The 21,533-nt window shown below is 39.7% G+C and overlaps 1 protein-coding gene across 3 annotated transcripts in view; it reads right to left on the reverse strand.

The window, feature by feature from the left end:
* Positions 1 to 5,499: 5,499 nt before the first annotated feature.
* Positions 5,500 to 21,533, reverse strand: part of MAP3K19 (mitogen-activated protein kinase kinase kinase 19) — a 70,584-nt gene continuing 54,550 nt past the window's right edge. For 2 of the 3 annotated variants that reach the window (XM_019731164.2, XM_074335542.1), the window contains 5 exons: positions 18,796 to 18,839; positions 14,659 to 17,091; positions 12,082 to 12,225; positions 10,425 to 11,122; positions 5,500 to 6,345 (listed from right to left, as the gene is read on the reverse strand). In XM_019731164.2, coding sequence (XP_019586723.2) covers positions 6,279 to 6,345; positions 10,425 to 11,122; positions 12,082 to 12,225; positions 14,659 to 17,091; positions 18,796 to 18,839 — 3,386 coding nt within the window. In that variant the 3' untranslated portion in view covers positions 5,500 to 6,278. The remainder of the gene's footprint in view (positions 6,346 to 10,424; positions 11,123 to 12,081; positions 12,226 to 14,658; positions 17,092 to 18,795; positions 18,840 to 21,533) is intronic. The other variant, XM_074335537.1, reaches the window with a different exon arrangement.

Here is a 21,533-nt window from a genome sequence, read left to right on the forward strand (position 1 = left end):
TGAAAGACAGAGTTTACTGAGCAACATGCTAGCCCGAGTAAGAACCAGATATGGGGCATGCGGTCTACACCACCAGCAGCAGGGCTGGGTGGTGAAGACAGGCGTGGCTGCCGCCCTGGGATTGGCGGGACTGTTTTATACAATGAGTTTGGAGAAGAAAGATGTAAGCTGTTTTGAAAGAATTTACATTGGCTGTGGTTAAATAGGGGTGGGGAAGGTGAAGCGGGGACAGTTCTGGGATAGGTACATAGGCTGAAAAAGTATTTGCGCTTTTGGATTGGTTATGGGCCACAGTCTGGAATGTTCATGTGTAAGCTGGATAAGGTGTCAACTGGTGATTGGCTGTTTCCTTAAATAATCACAGAAACAGCCGCCTGGAAGTTAATTCAGAGTTTCAACATACATTCAGGCATGTGAGCAGTCTTGTTGGGTTCGGACCAGAGCTCTGTTAACTGATTAATTTCTCCTGTCTCCCACCCACCTTCTGGCCTGCTGTTAATTTAATTTAGGACATCTCAGACTTTTTCTCCTGTCAGTAGGCTACCTTAATTTTGTCCTGTCTTACCCCTTTGAAACTACGAAAATGACTACTTGAGATCTATTTCGGTCACCAAATTCATTTTTTTTCTGCATGCTTTTCTTTTAAAGCATTTTAAACACATTTTTTGTTATATTAAATTGCTGGGTTTTATCCTTAGCAAATCTTAAAAATAAACCACTGCTTATATATGCACGACTACTGTGTACTCTTTAGGTACACTTGGTTGGTTAGGTATTTTACGGTTTTGCATAACATAATATCTGTAACGGAAGATGGTTTTATTCCCAAGATACCTCACTATTTCCAAATGTTACCTAACAAAAAGTAATTGTTTCTCACCTACTACCTTGCTGAAATTGCTAGGCAATTTTTAAGATGTCTTTGCTGAGAAAAATTTGAGAGCTCCTGAGTTACAAAGTATTTTTGATTCAGCAGTTTCTCACTCCAGAGGCTTTCTTGGGAGGCAGTAGGAATCATGAAACTGCCTTTCCCCAGTTGAAGCATCCACAGACCCCATACTCAGGGAAACTTGTACTAACTTAGCTCACAGGATGATCTATGCTAATTTCGTGCCAATCTGTTTATGGTAGGTTGATTGAGACAGATTTTCACATTGGGAGAGCAGCACACTGTGTTCCTGGCTGCCCACGGTGCCAAGTTACTATACCAGTGTGTTAGAAAATTCATAGCTACGTTAATACCTGCAATTTGATTAAGCTGACATACGTAAGCCCAGTAATCAGGAGGTTGCTTATTTTTTAAGAGAAGTTTGCCTCTGAAACATCTTTACAGTGGGTCTGGAATGCTTGAAGTGTTTTTGGTCTGACACCAAACGTCCACTTTTTATTCCGCAGTGTAGAGTTGGGCACAGCCAGCTTTCGTTCCTGGGACTCCTCTTTTTATGTTTATAATTTACCGGTATTTGTTCTGCCCGACAGGCTCTTTAGGTAGGCTGGTAAGCAAGACACGTTGAAGGTTGTGTGGCTAAGAGTAATTTTGTTCTTATACATGTAACTTAACCTGTTCACTGTGATCCCTTAATCTCAAACGTAAATTCTGAGGGCTATCTAATTTCCTTTATTTCCAAGTTCTGGGAGGAACCCTCACTTAAAACCTGTTTAGTGGTTGCTTTAATTTGATTTGCCTGTTTGTTAATGAGTACACTCTTATTTTTTAGGTGAGTTTTTCAAGCAGTTTCACTTGGTTTGAAAAACTTACCATGTACTCATTTGTTGTCAGCAATTACTGAAATTTCATTTTCTGAATGTACTCAAAACCCCCAAAAACTATTGAGTAGGATGTTTGCTGATAGAAAATCCAAAATAGGAATATGTGTAATGGCATGAATTCCATTAGTCATTGAATTTCAATTCAGTATCTAATACAAGGAATGAATAAAATTTGTATATTGACAACGTAAATCCAAGGCTCTAACATGTCTTGTTAATGTGAAGCAGAAAAAACTTTCAGTTCCTGGGAAATGTGGGAAATAAGGTCTCTAATATAAAATACTATGTCTGAGTGAGTTCATATATCATTAAGGAGTGTGGCCTCTGAGATCAGATTGTTCACATCCAAATCTTGGCCTCACCACTTAGTAGCTAGTGACCTTGGGTGAATTACTTTGTGTGTTGATTTCCTTCCCTACAAAATGTTGGTGATATTAAATTAATAGTACCTGTCCATAGGGTTGTGAGGTTTAAGGCTTGGGTGATCAAGGAAGGCTGAAAATAGACAACATGGAAGAGCAGCCTAATCGAGGTATATATTTTGGGTATTAGAGGGAATGATGAAGGCTCGTCCAGGTGCATTAAACTGGAATGAATGTATATTAAACACTACTGTTTCCAGAATTTAAATGTTCACTCTTAATTCATACTTTGGGAATTTCTTGCTTAACCTCTTGTATCACCTCCATGAAGAGTAGAGAGTAATTGCAATTATCTGGAAGGGAAATTGTCGATGAAAAAAATACTTAATCATAAACTGTTTCAATATTGCTGCTCTTCTCCAGCCCCCTTTACCCCTCCCCCACCAATTTCCCTGCACCTTCCACTTGAAAGGAAATGGAAGCCTTGCAATGACTTTGATAAAATAGAACTAGGATAGAAAAGTTACTTCCACGAAAATGCAGTTTAAGAATAAATGTAAAATATTTTGAAATCATATCAAAAGATTTGTCTTCATCATATGTTGATAATACCAATAAGGGCTTATTTTATTAGCACATAGTAACATGAGTTTTATTTAGGAGAGTTACAGAGTTGATAATTCCACATAACCAAATTTAGTAATTCCACTTAGTGATTCACCCTACTTCATTGTTTTTTCCATTTTCCCCCAGTGGTTTTCAGTATAATGAAACAAAGTGCTCCACTACATGACCTGTCTGTTCCCTCCCTGCAACACCAGCTCTCAAAGCAATGTAGGATCTCACTGATGAGGGTTTTTATCATCTTACCATGAAATTAAGAGGCTTATTTAGACCTTACAAATGCCCAGGCATATATCTGAGATCAGTTTTTAGTTTTTCAAGTTGTAATCTGTAGGAGCAACTGCTTTAGGGATGAATTCAGCCATGGTTTTTCACACAAAAAATGAAAGTTTGAGTAGGGCAGTAAGAAAGTACCGTGGCGTCTCCTCAGGAGTGTGTTCTATTTCAGCTTTTCGCAGTATCATGCCATACAGTTAACTCTTCCGTGTTAACTTTGTTGATTACCAATGAAGATGCAGACTGCCTACACCCCATCCTTTAAAGCTGACAGATCACCTGGAAAGCCCTTCTAAATGCAAGTTTTGACATTATGTAGCTGCTGAGAGCTGAATACTTGTAGGTGCAGTGAGTAAGAGGAATAAAGCCCAGAAGGTGAGGGAGGTTCTTGGTTGCTCATGGAGCAGACTGAGTTTTTATCTTGGAGCTACTCACTACGTTATGGACTGTTGTAGTTATCAGGCAGGAGGGACTGGATAAAGCAAGGAACTGGAGTACTGTACACCCCCCAACCCCACACTCAGGAGCTCACTTCTGCTGTGGCAACTCTCCTAATTCAGCCACTGGGAATGGCTCCCCGTGTGAGGGCTAAAGTAGGTTCAAGTTAAGATGCGGTGGCACTGGAACTACTTTTAGAGGTGGACTCTGGAGTTAAATTTCCTTTGGTTGAGCTTGGGTCCCAGAGCATACAGAAAGATTGAGTATGTGATGAAAGTGACTTCTGAAGGTGAAAACCTGGCATTATGTTTGGTGAAAAGGGAGGTGATTACAAAGGGGAAGGCAATACTGCTAAGTGGAAAAGGAAAAGCTGTTCCCACCATTAAAGTAACCAAAATCACTAACTCGAGTGGTGAATGTATCAGCATTTCAGTGGAGTTTTGCTTGAGTAAACATAACAATGTAACTGATCTTTTTTAAAATAAATTTTATTGGGGACAGTGTGTTTCTCCAGAGCCCATCAGCTCCAAGTAGTTGTCCTTCAGTCTAGTTATGGAGGGCGCAGCTCACCATCCCATGGTGGGAATCGAACCGGCAACCCTGTTGCTCAGCACTCACGCTCTAACCAACTGATCCATCTGGCTGCCCACGATGTAACTGATTTTATTTATAACACTACAAATCTGGGAGGCAGCAGGGAAAGGGCACTAAAGTCAGACAAATCTGGTTGGCAGTCCCAACTCCCACCTACCAGTTGGACAGCCTTGAGAAAGTTATTTAGCTCTGAGCCCAATTGTTCATTAATAAAAAGAAAATACTACCAACCCAAACAGCACCCAGAATTAAATGATGTGCCTTTTTTCTATTAAGAATTCCATGAAGCTAGCCCTCCTAGCCCCACTTATCTGTACTCTCTCCTTCCAGACCCTCGTCCTCCTAAAGGAAGCTATAAAGGGGGCAAACATCTGGGTGACAATAACAGCATAATTCCAGTCTGCCATCTGTAAACATAATGACCAGCAAAGCAACAGAAAGCTCTTAGGACCAAGGCTTACCTACTGAGACTAAAGTTTTGAAGGTTCTGTTTAATATTCCAAACTATTCAGAATCCTATTTATTCACACCAAAGTCTTGTGTCCATTACTGTGATTTGCATACATTACTATAAACATACCTTATTGCCCATAAGGTTTAATTGGCTTGAATGTAAATAGTTAATTGCTCCAAAGTCATACATAACCATTTAGATTTTAAAGAACACTGAAGATCCCAACTAAAATTTAAAAAATATGTAATAAGCCCTACTTTAACAAAATGGTTCAGGTTATTTATGTTGATATCCAAGTACAGGCATACCTCAGAGATACTCCAGGTTCAGTTTACAGCACCCAAATAAACCCAGTCACAATCTTTTTGTTGATGGCGGGTCTTGCCTTCAATTTATTAAAAATGCAACATCTGTGGGGCACAATAGAGCAAAGCGCAATAAAATGAGGTATGCTTATAAGTAAAATAAGAGACATACCCCTTAAATTTCTATCAAATATGAGAAAAGAACTGTACAAATTGAAGAGAAAGGCGGAAGATACCCACAAAGACCCATCTAAACATATTGGCCAAAGTAAAATGTGTTCTTCTCAGATGGACTGTTTTTCACGTTTATTTCTCAAAAGTTTGAAGCAGCAGTTCGATTTTAACAAAGCCTGCCAACTGGTGTTAGAATATACCTAAAGTTAGTTTGGAGTTGTACCATCTTGAAGTTTTTTTAAAAAAAATCTATATGTAGACATAGCTTAAAACAATAGGAGTCAATGAAATTTAGATGCATGGAGGTGACAGCAATGGAAATCTTACCAAAATGCTTCATCCACCCACTAAAACAAGGGCTTGTAATAATTTTGACAACTTGTCTGTGTTCATTTTTGTGAAGTTTACCAATGTGCTAGAAATGAAAGAGACATCTGGGGATGTCCTTCCTTCGGGTAAAGTGAGCAAAGTGCCCTGAAAAAGTTTATATGCTGACCCACGCTCTCCTTACCTGATCTAACTTTTATCCTTCCAAAGTTATCCTAAACCAGGTAGCTTTTATCCTACCTGGCGTAGGTTTTGCTAATTCTAGATGTGGTAATGACCTAATTCACTCCGCAAATAAGTGAAGACCTCAATTCATAACTTTAAATTACAGGGAAAACAGCCTGAGGTTTATGAAGCCACCTTAAATAACCCAGCTTTTTGTAGGTGGAGACTTCTGAGGAGTTTGGGGACCCTCTGATAACGAAATACCAGGCCCTTAGCTTTTCCTTTTAACCTTCGAGCTCCTGTAATCTGCAAGTTTAAGACTGCTGCCAAAGTAAGCAGAATCTAGCACCTCTCTACTCCTTTTAACTTCTCACCTTTCTCAAGTCCCCTTTGTAAAACCTAGATAAGCATTGTTACATACCAAGCAAGAAAACTTTTTTTGTTTTCACAATTTATTTTAAACTAATGACATTAAAATTGACGGGCCAAAAATAAAAAGAAATATTGTAAAAGCAATAGAGATTATAGTTCCTGGATAGTCAAGACTGTAAACACTGGAATAGGTTTTTTTGTTATTGTTTAAGAAAATTCTTTCACATATATAAGTAATTGTGCCTGAAGCTTGAGGAGACTAGTATGCAACAAACGTTTCAGTTAGTGACACTACAGGATCTGGTTAAATTGGGTTAGATTGGCTTTCCAGTAGGAAAACAAGGGTCCCTTCACCATCATCCCCACAATGAAGCAATATCAGTATCTATAATGCAAGTGGAAAGTCTTGATGTATGTTTAGTGACTTCTCTTCAAGAAGGAGTGTTTCAGGAGCTGAACAGCAGAAGGTCGCTCATGCTGGTCCCTAAGAAGGGAAAAACACATTAGAAGCAACGCCCAATAACGTGCCTACCGACTAGACCTACTTGACTCAAAATGCCAACTTTAAGATGAAAGTACAGCCTCTGCCAGTCAGACGGGTTGAGTCCAGTCTCCAGTTTTCAACTGTGATCATAGGCAAGTGACTCATACTCTTTCTTCATCAGTAAAATAGGGATAAAAATAACTCTGGAGAATTGAATAATGTATATACCACTTTTAAACAGTGTCTGGCACATAATAAGTTCAAAAAATAGTAGACATTATGATTAAAATGTAGGCCCTCTTTTCATTGCGGTTTTGTTTAACGTGTTTGGGGAATACTTTATATACACAAGTAAAATTCACACTTAGATGTGCTGACTAACGCACTTTTAATTAACATTCAATTTACTTTTAAAATTTCAAGGCATTGCAATCCAGAATTGAAAAGCCGTTAAAAAGGAGACATTTTAATGTGCTTTGGTGATTAATTGAAATAATCCCATTTGGGGACTCTTGGAAGAACATAAAGGGAGACAGTTGCTCAATTAGTACAATTGTGGTTTTGTTGCCAATGAACCAATCAATGAACTACTGAACCAGTCAATAGTTATCCGCAATGACCTACCATGTTTCCCCGAAAATAAGCCCTCACATGATTTTTCAGGATGACATCCCCTGAACATAAGCCCTAATGTGTCTTTTGGAACAAAAATTAGTATAAGACCCAGTCTTATTTTGGGGGGAACACGGTATTGCAAAAGCATTCTTTTGGTTAAATTGGCTATCTTGGGATAATTTTGGAAGCAAATGACCATCAAGAATAACCCAGGTGAAAATGGAAATAAAAATAAAATACTTTAAAAATAAAGTGATGATAAATCATTGTGAAATAAAGACCTCTCTCCTCCTTGAGGCTCTTTCTCAAAAATACGCAGTAATGTCTCCAAAAATCCTTTCCTTATTCTAGCTACCATGTCCAGCTGCCATCCTATTTCTCCTGTTCCTGCCAAATTTCCCTAACATAACCAAATACAATGACTTTTTTTCAACATTCATTATCTTAAATCCTTAGCCATTTGGCCTACTCTTCTTTATATAGAAATTGTCCTCTTGAAATTAACCATGACCTTCTCATTACGAAATTTAATGAGCTCATCCTCCTTGTATCTCTGTAGCATTTGAAGTATTCACCATCCCCTCCATCCTGAAAGGATCTCTGCCCAGACAGGAGAAACTGTTCTTTTGATTCTTCTTCTACCTTGGAGGCAACCCCCTTCCCTCCTCCTTTCTCTCCTGCCCTCCCTCCCTCCCTTGTTTTCCATTTATGTGCTAGACTTGATACTATGTATTGTTATCTTCTCCCATGAGCATTTTTAAAAACATTATCCTCAGCCCTCTAGTTTTTTCATGACTATAGCTACCAGCCTTATCATTTTCAAATACATACCTCCCATCTTAATTGCTTTCCTGAACTCCAATTTCCTGGCTTTAAATGCTTCCTTAGTGTAGGGAGCGGGCTGTAAACTGACAAGGGCCTTGCAGCCTGCAAGGACATTCCCATGGGAAGCCTCACCTCAACATCTTCCCGGAAAGTACAAGATAACACTAATGTAGCCACAGACATACAAACTTGCCAATACACAAAACAAAATGTTCTACTGATAGCTGCTTGTTCTGCTAATACTTGTTCGTATAGCCAACTGTTGTAAGACTATATAAACTGTGTGTGAAATAAAGACTGCGCCACTGCTCCGCCATCCGTGGACAGTGGACCTCCCGATCCCAGCTTTCCTGTTTCTGCGTCTTTTCTCAATCTCCTCGCCCTTCCCCCTCAGGCCAACCCCTCCTGGGTGCAGGGGCCGAGGCACTTAGATGAAAGGGACACTCTTCACCTTCCTCTCTTGTTCCTGTTTCATGACTTTCTATTATAATTTCTTTTATTTCCAGATTCAAAACCATGAAATCCTATCATCCTCTATCACCAAGTCCTGATTCAACTTCCCCTAAAATGTTCTGGAATCCTCTTTACAGCCCCACCACCATCAAAAGTCCAAGCTCTGGATTCCTGCATGACCTAGTCTCAAGCATCCTCTATTTGAGGGCTTTCAATACACTGCCATTAGACCTGCCTTCCAAAAGACTTTGTTATTCACGGCATTCTCTACCCCAGATGTTTTCCAGGCCCCTGCTGCTCACTGCCTGTGTAACAAAGCTAAACTCCTGGGCCTGTCTTTTCAGAACTTTCAGCCTGCCCTTGGGAATACCCCTACCCTTGCTTCTTACTGCTCCTGAAATTCATTTCTGTTCTGTTCAATCCTTGTTCCTAGTCTATACCTCATTATCTCTGCTTCTGAATCTTTAAAAGTGCCTTACCCCTTCATTTCTGACTATCCACACTCCAAGGAGTATTGTCATGGACATCAGGTGAGATTCTAGAGTCCTTAGGGTCTTCGCCATAGATTTTCAGGAGGTAATTATATGCTTGTATGTGACAGAAATTAGGTATGGTGTATGTACCCCATACACCACTAAGCAATTTGCATACACCATTTCACTTAACCTTCACAACAACCCTATAAATTCATTATCTGTGGTGTGAGTTGTGTGTTGCTTAGTTTATGAAGCAATAGTTCAAAAGGAGAGCCATAAGAAAGATTCTACCCTTTCTCTTTAAATTTCATGAGTAATAACAACTTGAAAAAAAATGACAATAGCAAGTAGTTTCTATGAATCAATAATAGACAATTTTTCAATTCAGAGCAAAGCAACTACAGTAGTTTTAAGAGCTAAGACCAGTCTCCCAAACTAGTACTAGTCCACATGATATTCCTAACACCTTCACGTCCTATTTGTGGTTTTTTGGGAGAGGAAGGGGCAGCTCTGGGGCTCTGCCCACAAAATCAATACTGGAACGCCTATGGTGTCTCTGCATCGAGTGATGCTCCAAACTGCATCCCTGGAGTTTGTGGTCCTGCCCTGGCCTCTGTGATCCCCTGAAATCAATCAGGACAGGCTGATACACGTGTGCTGGGAGAGAGAGAGACAGGGGACCTGTGGGTTCTGAGATTCATTAAGAAAGAATGAACCCCCTGGACACCATGTATGCTTGCTGAAAGCTGGGGCACTGGAATTTTTCATTTAGGGATAAGAAAGCATGCTTCCTCAGAAGGCGAAAACTTGTGTTTGGGCCTCAGGCCTTCCTCATCCCGTAACGTATCTAAATGTTGAACCATTTCTCCACTTTTACGTTTTATTATTTTAATTTATTTTTTTAATTTTTTGAATTTTAAACAGAACCATCCCTCCACTTTTACATTTTATTTTTTGAATTAAGATTTCGTATGAGCAGAGAGTACCTGGCTAAGAAAAGTTTGAAAATCACACAAGTGGGTAATAGCTAAGGTCCCTTACAGTCCTAACATTTTACCCAGAGTTTTATTCCATGGATACCAACGGGGCATCAGAACAGGAGAAAATAGGCAACTTTCTGGGGCTTTTCTTCTACCTCACTTGATGCTTGATATTCTCCAGGTGGAAATTTGTTCCATTGGCTTAAAATGTTCACCCTCACTTTAAATGTAAGTACTTCTGGGGGAACCAAAGCATTAAATGTCACTCATCAATCAATCCCTCAATATGAATGAATTTCTCACATATACTTTCCTGAGAGCTGTTTTTAGAAAGAAAATGAGAACACTGGTTTCCTGAGAAGGAGGGCAGCCTAGGAAAGGGAAACCTAAGCACAATTGATGTCATTTCACCTTGGCCAATCCCTGGGATGATGTCCCATGGGTAAATAAGTAGATCTTCAGCAATTTTTGCATATCCTTGACTTGGGGCAGAATTGTTGGGACCTGATAAGACCTCTAACTGAGGCATTTTGTTTCTACTTGAAGCATTAACCCCCTTATACCCTGAACACTATGGCTAGTGGATGACTCCTGGCACAAAATCACTCCCTACTTGACTTCATAGGACAGGTGGAGAGCTTTGACTAGGTCACAAATTGCAGGGGAAATGTCAGCTACTTGGAATCTCTGGGACTTTATCCTCCTCCTCCTCCTGCTTTAAATTTCTTACCTTGTTAGACACACACGCACAAAGTCTGCTGCGTTTTCTGAGAAGTGTTCCGGTAGAGGAGGCATCAGCCCTCGGTGCGCTCCAATGTAAAACATGGCCGCCATTCTGTCCATGGACGCGAGTGGAGGCTTCCCTGTGGCCATCTCAAACACAGTGCAGCCAATGCTCCAGATGTCCGACTTCCTTCCGTAGCCAGACTCGTTGATGACTTCGGGGGCCATCCAATATGGCGTCCCATGCATGGACTTGAGCATGTCGCTGTGTGTGCCATTTAAGCCAGCCCAGGCCAAACGTTTGGCACAGCCAAAGTCGATCAGCTTTATTATTCCTGTGGGCATGAGCATAACATTGTTTCCTTTGATATCTCGATGCACCACACAGTTCTCATGGAGATAAGCAATGCCTTGCAAAATTTGTTTTGTATATTTACAGAACACCATCTCAGGCAACGGCCCAAAACGATTGATAATACTGGAGATGGAGCCACCGGGAACAAACTCCATGAAAATGCTTACAATGTTCTCTTCCAAGCATGTCCCCAGATAGGCCACAATGTTGACATGTTTCAATGCTTTGAGCAAATCCACTTCTTCTTGCAGTTTCTGATATTCTTTTTCAGTAGCTAATTTATCAGAGGTATCCAAAGCTACCTGTTTTACAGCTATTAGCTGTCCTTGGCCAGTTAGACCACAATATACCTAAAAGAAAACCAACACCTTATGATTAAATATAATCCAGTGTTTCAATGGAGCCAAAGTGGGAACGAGCAGCATGATGAATGGTTATCATAATGGCTTGGAGTCAGGTGGCCTGGATGGGTTAGAATCCTGGCTTCACCATTGGGTACGTTTTTTTGACTTCAGTTTTTCTCACCTATAAAACTGAACTAACAATACTTACCTCACAGATATCTATGATGACTACATGAGATGGTGGTTTGGGAAAGCTCCTCACCTAATAAATGAAATAGGGCTATTTCAGTGCTAAAGCACTAAGGAGAGAGAGGAAGGCAGGTCTTGAGACAATTCAGCAGTCACCTTTGTCATGTGATTTCAGTGGTTTCATGTCTTCCCACCTTCTTACTCATTCCTGAAATGTCTGCAACTAGAAATGTAACATGTTATGTCTGGGGGTTCAGTCTTTTCTTTACCAATCTATGTAAACAGGACTTTAGGTGATCTTTTATGTGATTCACAAAATGTAAGGAGCATCTTTGTTTTTGCCACTCAGCAATGGTTCTCCCAAATTCTGGTAACATATCCTGAGCTACTGAACAGAGAGACTTCTTTCCCAGTGGATTTGGACCTAGGAGTGTGAGAGGCTAGAAATGCAATGGCCATTGTACCACCACATGGGGCCTGAGAATGAGAGTTGGAAGGAGAAACGATGACATTGTTTGGTCCCTGAAACCAGCTGTCTGGGAGCCAGACCTACTCCAGACCCTTCAGTTACATAAAGTAGTGAGCGTCCTTTTCCTTAAGCTGATTTGGGTTGGGTTTCCTGTCACTTGCAACTGAAAGAGTTCTAAGTAAAAGAGTAAGAGTTCTAAGTAAAAGGGGAGTGGGGGAGGGAGGACTCACAGGGAGGATTAAGGAAGAGGGAGGGGTCAAGGAGGAGTCGGAATTTTTGGTGTCATCTTGTTTCCTATTTAACTTACTGTGCCATAGGCTCCCTTCCCAAGGATCTCACCCTTGGTCCACAGGATAGGTTCTTCATACTTTAAACTATTTTCAGAAAATACCTTCTTTTCATTGAGAAAATTCTCCTCCTTGTCATATATCCTGAACCCATTATTATGTCTCTGGAAGAATGAGACAAAAGAAAAGTCACCATTAAACTCTGAGTCATTGGGATGGAGAGAAGAGGTGAAGAGTAGAGTCGAATCTCACTGTCTTCTAACTTTGAATCACCTACCGTGTTTCCCTGAAGATAAGAAAGACCTAGCCAGACAATCAGCTCTAACATGTCTTTTGGAGCAAAAAATAATATAATTAATTATATAAATTATAATTAATATAATATAATACCAGGTCTTATATTAATTTTTGCTCCAAAAGATGCGCTAGAGCTGATTGTCGGGCTAGCTCTCATTTTCGGGGAAACACGGTAACTAAAGAAAGCCACATATGTACTCCTAACCAATCACATAGGATGCTCCTTCTAGTTAGCCTGTCTACAGCTTCCCCATGCCAACAGCCTCCAATCAGGTCATACCTGAAAACTTCCCTTTTTACCACTATAAAGCTTTCCCACTTCTCTGTCTGCCTTTGAGTGGCTGCCAAATGCAAGTGATGGCGGCTGACTCCTTTGCTATAGTGAGCTCTGAATAAATAGCCTGTGTCTGTTCTTCCTTTATTTCCACAACACACACACACACATATACGTAAGCCTATATGCACACACTTATATACACATATACACATTTACACATGAACATACATACACATAGGTACTCGCTCTGTCTCTCATGACACCCAAACTCAGCCATAACAAGCAAGCCTAGTGGTCAAGACCAGGTGCAGTAGACTGAAGATCCATGGCCCTCTAGCTCCTTGATACTCAAAGGACAATCTACAGACAGCTGTACCAACATCACCTTGGAGCCTGTTAGACATTTGACATACTGCATCAGTGTCTACATCTTAACGTGATCCCCAAGAGGTTTGCATTCGCAGTAAACTTTGAGAGGCCTTGCCCTAGGAGTCAGGAAACAAGTGTCTCTTTGTAAAACTTAGATCATGTTTTCCAACTGGTTGATCAAGACAAAGAAGTTTTGTTTTGATCCCCTCTATTAGTTCTTAAAAATAAATAAATAAATGATGATGATGATGATGCAAAGACATGATGAAGGCCCTTTACGAACAAGACATCCTACAGGGTCACCTTCCTTGCGAATGAGCATGCTTGCCTCCAAAGGGCTGTCTGGGTTGCTCCTCTCAATCCTTTCACATTTCTATCCAAACTGAAATTTAAGGACTGCTTGGAAAAGAAAAGGTCACCAAAGGTCAGTTTTTGAGTCCATGATTGCACGGTGGGGAGTTATGGGCCAATTATATTTACTAGCTTGTTTTCTTTCAGTTTGAATGGCAGAAAACTGAACCCATCTTAGACTCACAGACACAAACATACCCCCATTTCCCACCAGGGCCTGAAGGCCTCTCTGAATCACAATTTACCTCCCAGGAGAGACCAAGAGCACCATGAAGGTAGAGCTGGCTTCTTAGGACAAGGAATATCTTCACTGTGATGAAGTGATTAAGGGTGTGAGACTGCAATCAGAATGCCTGGCCCCACCACTCTAACTGTGTGACTTTCTAAACCTCAATTTCCTCATCTGCAAAATGGGGACTTATTAGTACCTTTACTAATTTATCTCATAGAGCTGTTATGAAGCATATAAAGGAGACAATAAAGCATCTTGCTCATATGTGGTAAGTTCTTAATAAACTGAGTTTGAGTATAATTATTTACCTAGTGTATTTTTCTGATCTTCTAATTATTCCTGATCCTGATATACTGTGACATAAACTGAGTTAGCACTTAATAAGTAATATTTCAGGTAAACCTACTCTTTCTGTCTTTAAAATTTGAGTAGAACAGGAGGCTCACATGCTTCATTGAGAACTAAGACAAACAAGACCCACTTAGTGATATCCTCTGCAGCCCCCACTCCCATGACAAACACATTTTTAAACAATTTTTTTTCAGGATTGTTGCCTATGCTTCCTTGAGAGCAATGGCTAAGTCTTGTAGCCCGTCTCTAATTTGTAGCCCAGTGCCAGAAACACAGTAGGCGTCAATATTTTTGTGTTAAAGTAGTGAACTAGATAGTGAGCCACTTCAGGGCTGTGTTCATTTCTTTCTATCTCACGAAACACCTTGAACAATGTTTTATCCATAATCATCTCTCTGCTGACATTTGTTAATTGAAAACTTCATCACTGTATAAACTATTAACCTATTTTAATAAATAGTTTTACTATATTAATATACTCAAAAGGATTCCATTGCAGTGTCCGGGTAAATTCCAGAAGTAAGGCGGCATAATGAAAACATCTTAGCCTGAGAGTCAGGGGCCCTGGATTCCAAACTTGCAAGCAAACAATGAGACTTGGATGAAATTATTTAATTGTTTAGCGTTTCTGATTCCTGCTTTGGAAATAAGGGGTTTGAACCACATTGTCTCTAAGGTCCTTTCCCACCCCAGGGAATCGCTGACTCTAATTATACCAACCTGTATTTTGACATTCGTTGCCTCTCTGCCCAATTCTTGCATGGTATTTCCTCTCCTACTGAAGACAAGATTTAGGTTTTCAGGATCTGTTTCATTTGCCATTATCTGGCAAGGGTTGTTATCTTTCTCATCAAGAGCTAATAGTTCTGCAGCTAGACACCCTAATAGTTCATCTGTCAACTCTTCATTCTTTATAGAGTCTAGTGTTTCTTGGGAAATTGAATTTGCATCATTTATACTTTTTCCAAACATTTGGTGTGTAATTGTCTTATTACCTAACCAATCATGATCCAAAGAATCTGTGCAAAGTTGATATGCTTGGGAAGATGCACTTTCTTGTCCCTCCTGGAAAATAAGTGTTTTAGACTTCCCTGAAACACTATCAAACTCTACATCATTAGTAAAAATTTGGTTGGCATTTATTTTACCAAGAGATGCTGTATTCTGCTTTTCTTGCACTACATGCTTGTTGGAACTCTTCTCGCTGGGCGCTGCCCAGCTGTTTTCCAAAAGGTACATCTGGTGACGTACCTCTTCAAGTTCATGCAGGTCTCTGAGGCTCGTGGCAAGTATCTGATTGTTAGAAATGTCTCCTTCATCTACAGACTCTTCCATAGAAACTTCTTCAGCAATGGACAAACCTGAGACAGGAAGGAATTCGTTCTGTTCAATTGACTGCTCATGGGTCTGAGCAAAATTCACAGGCTGAACTTCATCTTTGGAAGATAGAAAGTTATTTCCTGAAGACTTTACCTGCCACTCTAGTTCTGAAATACCACCGCCATTTTCAATGTCTTGTAGGTTGCTACCTACGGCCTTACAACCCTTTTCTTTAAAAATCAAACTTGTGTGCTTTTGTTTAATTCCAAGCAAAGCCTTTGGGGGTTTAGCATGTAGTCTTTTCTGAGAAAGTCTTGCTCTGCTATTGCCGCTCCTCTCATTGTGTGAAGATCGGCATTTATTGGTGAGGCATCTGCCTGATGGAGCTGAGCATATCTCTCGGTAATATTTGTTTTCATGCCGTTCAGCCTCTCGCATGTGACAATAAACAGGGGTCCCAAACATTTCATAGATTCCAGGTCCATTAGCAGTTGAATTGATTTCTTTGAACATGTCACTATACTTAAGATCTAGGTAATTTAGTCTTGGCTCTGTTGGTTGAATAGGGAGAGGAACTGAAGACTTTTTTGTTCCTGGATTTTTACAGATGCAAGGAAAAGACTGCTTTTTAGGTTTCAGAGCCCTGTAAGTTGATTGCTTCTTTTCTATCTGTGGCATTCTCCTGTGAAACTTTGGTGATTGCCGAGGTCTGGGGTCAACAATCCCCAAAGCAGGGAAAATTTGAGTTTTAATACTTGTTTTATGCATAGTAGGCTTAATGGAACTGTCAATGGAAATCATGAAATTCTGAGGTGTCCTGTGACTGTTCTTGGTTTTTGAATCCAACTTATTTCTATGGGTTTTCATCTTATGCATGTCATTTTCTTGGTGTGCAATTATGTTGAAGCTATTATTGTTACAAAGGGTGCCCTTTCTTTTTTGGAGGCTTGGTTTGGCTGTTGCCAGTTCCTTGGGAGTTCCATCTCCAGGGAAAGTCATGTGGATAAGAGGCACCGTCACATTCATTTCTGGTTTGGTTGCCTCTGGTATTGATATTTTTGTGTGTGTCTCCATCCCGTTATGATCTTCTGGGAGATTTTCAATGGAGCCATCAGGGACTACATTGGATAAACTTTTAAGTACAGTAAACTCTTCTAAAATATGATTTGGCTCAATTACTTCACCTTTATATACTGAAGCACTTTTTGAATCAGCTTTATCATTTCTAGCCTCTTTATCCTGTAGAGTTATCTCTGACTGCTGGGCTTCTTGGAACTTGATTTGTATGGTGCCTCCAGCTTCTGAATTTTGTTTATAGTTTCTGGCTGCTGAACCCTCCTTGTTTCCTAATGAAAGATATTGAGAGTTTTCTTCTGTTTTCCTCATTTCACTACCATGGCAGTCAATATCCACTTCCCTATCTGTAGGAAAACTTCTTTCCTTAACATTCTCGAAGGACAATGAAGACTGCCCTTTTTCACAGTGAGAGATTTGAATTTTGTCACATTCTTCTGTTGCCTTAGATTTCCTATTCTCCTCCATCTCCAGGTGTTGTCTGTGATGGTTAGCCTTCCAAAAAGAGCACATGTTTCTAGACCAAATAAAGTTATCAGAAGACCTGAGGGTCTGATCCACAAACACCTTCAATGGGGCTTCCTGTTGCTTGTTTGATGGTCTAAACTCATCAGATTGACTAACAGGCTCTGAGAGTGTAGGCATGAAGGATACGATATTTGGGATGTTTCTTTCTCTCTCTTTTTGATCCTTGTGGTCTGGGGGGATAGTAAGGAGACCAGGTCTCATGGGCAAAAATGACAATGGTGGCAGAGGGAGCTAAAAGGAAAGAGAGAAAAAGCTAATGACCACCGAGACATATATGCATATCATGTTAACTCATTTAAAGTAATCTGAAGAGATTCTACACTTCTCTTAGGAAGGCCTTATACTTAGGAGGTACAAAGCTACCCTGGAGATAACAATTTTAAAAGCTAAAAACTCATTCCCAAACTAAGATGACCATACCTACAAAGGTTCATGGTTATATATTTAAAAGAAAGGCCCTATAATGTAAACATTAAAAATTTATGATGAGGGGGCAGCCGGTTAGCTCAGTTGGTTAGAGCACGGTGCTCTTAACAATAAGGTTGCCAGTTTGATCCCTACGTGGGCCACTGTAGCTTCACCCTGCACAATAGATTGAAACAACTACTTGACTTGGAGCTGATGGGTCCTGGAAAAGCACACTTAAATAAATAATTAAAAAGAAAATTATGATAAGACATTTTATTTTTCTTCTCTTTTCTTTTTGTGTTCCACAGAGTTAAGATATTTAAAATTCCCACTTAGACCAGATTAAAATTGCTGTTCACATTTACTTCAACAATGATCATTAGATTACAGACTAACTCAGAATTTGTATCCAGAACACGACTACTCCTCATTGTTTTGCTGAACTGTTTTGTTGAGTGTGGCTTTTAAATGTGCCACACTATACACTTGAAAGTTAGCAACGCTGATGGTTTTAAATTCTCCTTTGCCCTCCCAAAGGAGGGCAATGTTGCCTTCCAGATGCGTAATCCATTGCTGCTAGATCTCCCAATTGCCTTCTCCCAAGAGAAGGCAGAAACCTGGAGACTTTAGTGAAATCTCCCAACTGTTTTCAAACTAAGTTAGTTTTTGTTATTATCAACCTCTAGAGGTCAGTGTAACACAATCTATAATATTCAGCTTTCTGGTCATTAAGTTATAAACTTTTTCTGCTTCTTTTCAGTGAAGACTTTTCTTGGGTATACAGATGTAATACCTAATTATATCAGAATATTTATGGGCTGGATCATAAGTAGTAATTGAGAGCTATGTGTTTCATTCTCATTCTATTGCCACCTGTGTGCAAGAAGAAAGGAAAAGGATAGGAACCTGACACTAGAAACGTATGCATTAGATCAGGTGAGATGCAAGGTAACCCCCCAGTTTTATTGCCTAAATGATTTTCTTCAATTTCTAAAAAATAACAGAAAATAAACTTCTCCCTAATAGCAGCCTTTTTTTTTTCTTCTTTTCTTTTTTCTTTTTTCTTTTTTTCTTTTTGCCAATGAACTAATTCTTAAAATACTAAGCAGTACCCATGCATTTCCTCAAAGGCGCCTGGGTACAAAAGAGCTAGATAGTTGATAGAATTGCAAGGATCTTTCTAAATGCTTTACTTATAAATTAGACAACTAGGAAATCTTTCCACCACTGGAAAAGAGAATAGCCTAATTTCTAGATATGTTATAAGAAGACAGGCTAAAATATGTTTAATAGAGCTACTCATCTCATTATGTAGAGAACAGGAAACACCCCAGTAAAGAAATGTACATGACAACGTATAATTTCCCCAGAAATTATTGGCTACGCTATAAACTATGTGTGAGTTATTGTTTTTTCAAGCTATAATTACTAAAGATTATGGTTCTGAGTTCTTTGATGGAGTTAGTCTCTACAACAAAAGTTCTTTGGTATTAATCCTTAAGTCAATAATGCTAAAACTAATCTTACCTCAGTTCTTCGGCTATTGTACTTCATATCAGAGGTAGAAAAATCTATAACAAGAAAAAATAATAAAAATTAGATATTCTTAATAGAAGAGTGAACACAGTCAGCCTTACCCCTGAGTTTGGGGATGGAATGATCTTGGTGCTGAGGCTTAAAAAAATAAAAATTAAGAGTTAATCCAGGTGTAATCCATATGGAAGTGGTTATGGTATAATTAGACAAAAGTAAAGGCTACTTCCACATAAAGGGGGTTCTTTCTTGTCATATATAATGTTGTGTCGCACATACAGGTATGTTACACATATACAACATTTGTATATATGTTGATATATAGTTATATATTTACATTTATATTTATATTTATATTCATATTTATATTTATATTCTAGCAGGAAATATGAGATCTCTGGATCAGAGAACAGAGCATTTATTATTCACAGGGCATCATAGCACCAGTTCCCCACACCCTAGTTCCCACAGGACTCTCCATTGAGAGCCAGATGTTTACCTGCACATTTTGTGGGGTTGCACCACAGGAATGAACCTTGAAATTATGAGACTCAGAGCTTATATACAGAGGGTGCCAAAAAAATGTATACACATTTTAAGAAAGGAAAAAAAATTGTATTAAAATTGTAATACTCAATATATACCAATGACAAAAGATGAATACAAGTCATGGGTATACATATTTTTGGCACCCCTGGTAGAGTGTTTGGCACTTCAACCCATCTTTCCCTCCCTAGAAAGAGAGAACATTACTATGAAATGTAAACAAATGTCTCCAGGAGAAAGGGGAAATGTGTCTCTGGGTTTTGTTACCCTAGAATGTAGGTAAACAGCTCCTGGGGAAATAAGTCTCTGAATCTCTCTGGAGCAATACACTGTCTCTAATTTCTAAGACGTGTATCCTTCAATCATCTTTTAACCTAGTTTCCTAGTGCCTTTTGCTCAGAAACACTGGAATGTGCAGAAATGTGAAAATATTCATGTATAGTTGTCTCCTAACAGCTGTTTGAACTCAAACATGGATAGATCACAAATTCTGAAGGGTAAGTGTGCAGAGGGGAAAGATAGGATTTACTAGGTAGTGTTTGTAAGCCTCGTTATTGTCTTTTTACCAGTAAGTCAGAATGATCCCTAAAACCCCACCCATTGCCACAGCTTGAAACTGAAGCCAAAAGTGCCAATGTGTCCAGAGTCAAAGAAGGTCACATAAATGGATGGAATGGGACAGGTGAGGATAGTGGTCAATTGAAATCATGTACCCCAACTAAAGGGATATCCATTGTCAAGTTCTAATTGATATTGTCCATTCCAGATGGGTAATCCATCACTGCTAGATCTCCCAATTGCCTTCTCCCAAGAGAAGGCAGAAATCTGGAGACTTTAGTGAAATCTCCCTCCCACCCTGCTTTATAAATGCTTTGAAGGCTGAACAAAATGTATCTGTGGGTTCATTTTAGCCACTGACTGCTGTTTTGAAATTTCAATTAGAAACAGACTTCTCTAAGATGTAACAGGTACAGAGGCCATTCTCATGTGAAAAATAGTCACCTAAGATGAGGCTCCTAATTTGGAGGGGTACAGACATTCCCTTAGCCACACTGGGCCAAGGCACCTCCCCCCGATTCTTTATATATTTATTCAACAAATATTGATTGAGTGCCTACTGAGTGGCCAACACTGTCCCAGATGATGGCAATATAGTTATGAACAACAAAGACAACATTCTTGCCCTCCTAGAGGTCATCTTCTAGAGGTTGAGATTTCCTGTTGCAAAGATACTACAAGTTAATACCAGAAATACAACTGAATATAATTTATAATTGGGTGCATATGTATATCCTCCTGAGTTTAAAGAAAAACCTTTCAGGTATTATTATAAATATTTGGATAAATATTATCCAGTGTTCTGCCTGGCTGCCCTATTTTTATTTTACAATATTGCTTGCCAGGACTTTCTGTCGCATCAAACTGATAGGTATTTTCTGTGAACTCTATTAAAAATAAAATTAACTGCATGAAAAAAAAAATATATTATCCAGTGTTAGTAAGGAATGATGTGTTCTAGAAAGGCACTCAACATTTCTGGTGAGAGTGCAGATGTAAGATCTTTCTGGTAGAAGATTTTCTGGTCAAGATGGCAGAGCAGATAAATGCTGTGCTTGCATCCTCTCATGACCACATTGAAATTACAGTTAAACTACAGAACAACCATCCCTGAGAATCGCTTGAAGTTTAGCTGAGCAGGAGTTCTAAAACTAGGGACATACAGAAGTAGCCACATCAAGACTGGAAATGGGGCTGAGACATGGAATGGATTGGTCCCACACCTGTGTGTGGCAGTTAAAAATTGGGAGGGATACCTCTTCTGTGGAGGTCTCTCTTGAGGAGAGAGGGATTCCAGCTCCATACCAGGCTCCTTTGCCCAGGGTTCCAATGCCAGGAAAAGAAGTCCCCACAATTTCTGGCTGTGAAAACCAGCAGAGATTTTGGCTGAGTGAGCGGAGGGCTGCTGGAGTCCCAGGTGCTCCTCTTAAAGGGCCTTGGCACAGACCTACTCACTGATAGACTCACTCTTTCTGAGCTCCCGTGCTGGGGCAGCCACTGGAAAGGTGTCAGGGAAATACAGGGAGGAACTGAACTGTCTGGCTACAGGACAAGGGCTGAAGGGACAACCTTTTTTCCAGACAGAAGTGATAGCAAAAGCCATTATTTCTCTGTTGAGCCCTCCCAGC

This window comes from Rhinolophus sinicus, linkage group LG01 (assembly GCF_036562045.2).
Source record: "Rhinolophus sinicus isolate RSC01 linkage group LG01, ASM3656204v1, whole genome shotgun sequence".
Taxonomy (NCBI): Eukaryota; Metazoa; Chordata; class Mammalia; order Chiroptera; family Rhinolophidae; genus Rhinolophus; species Rhinolophus sinicus.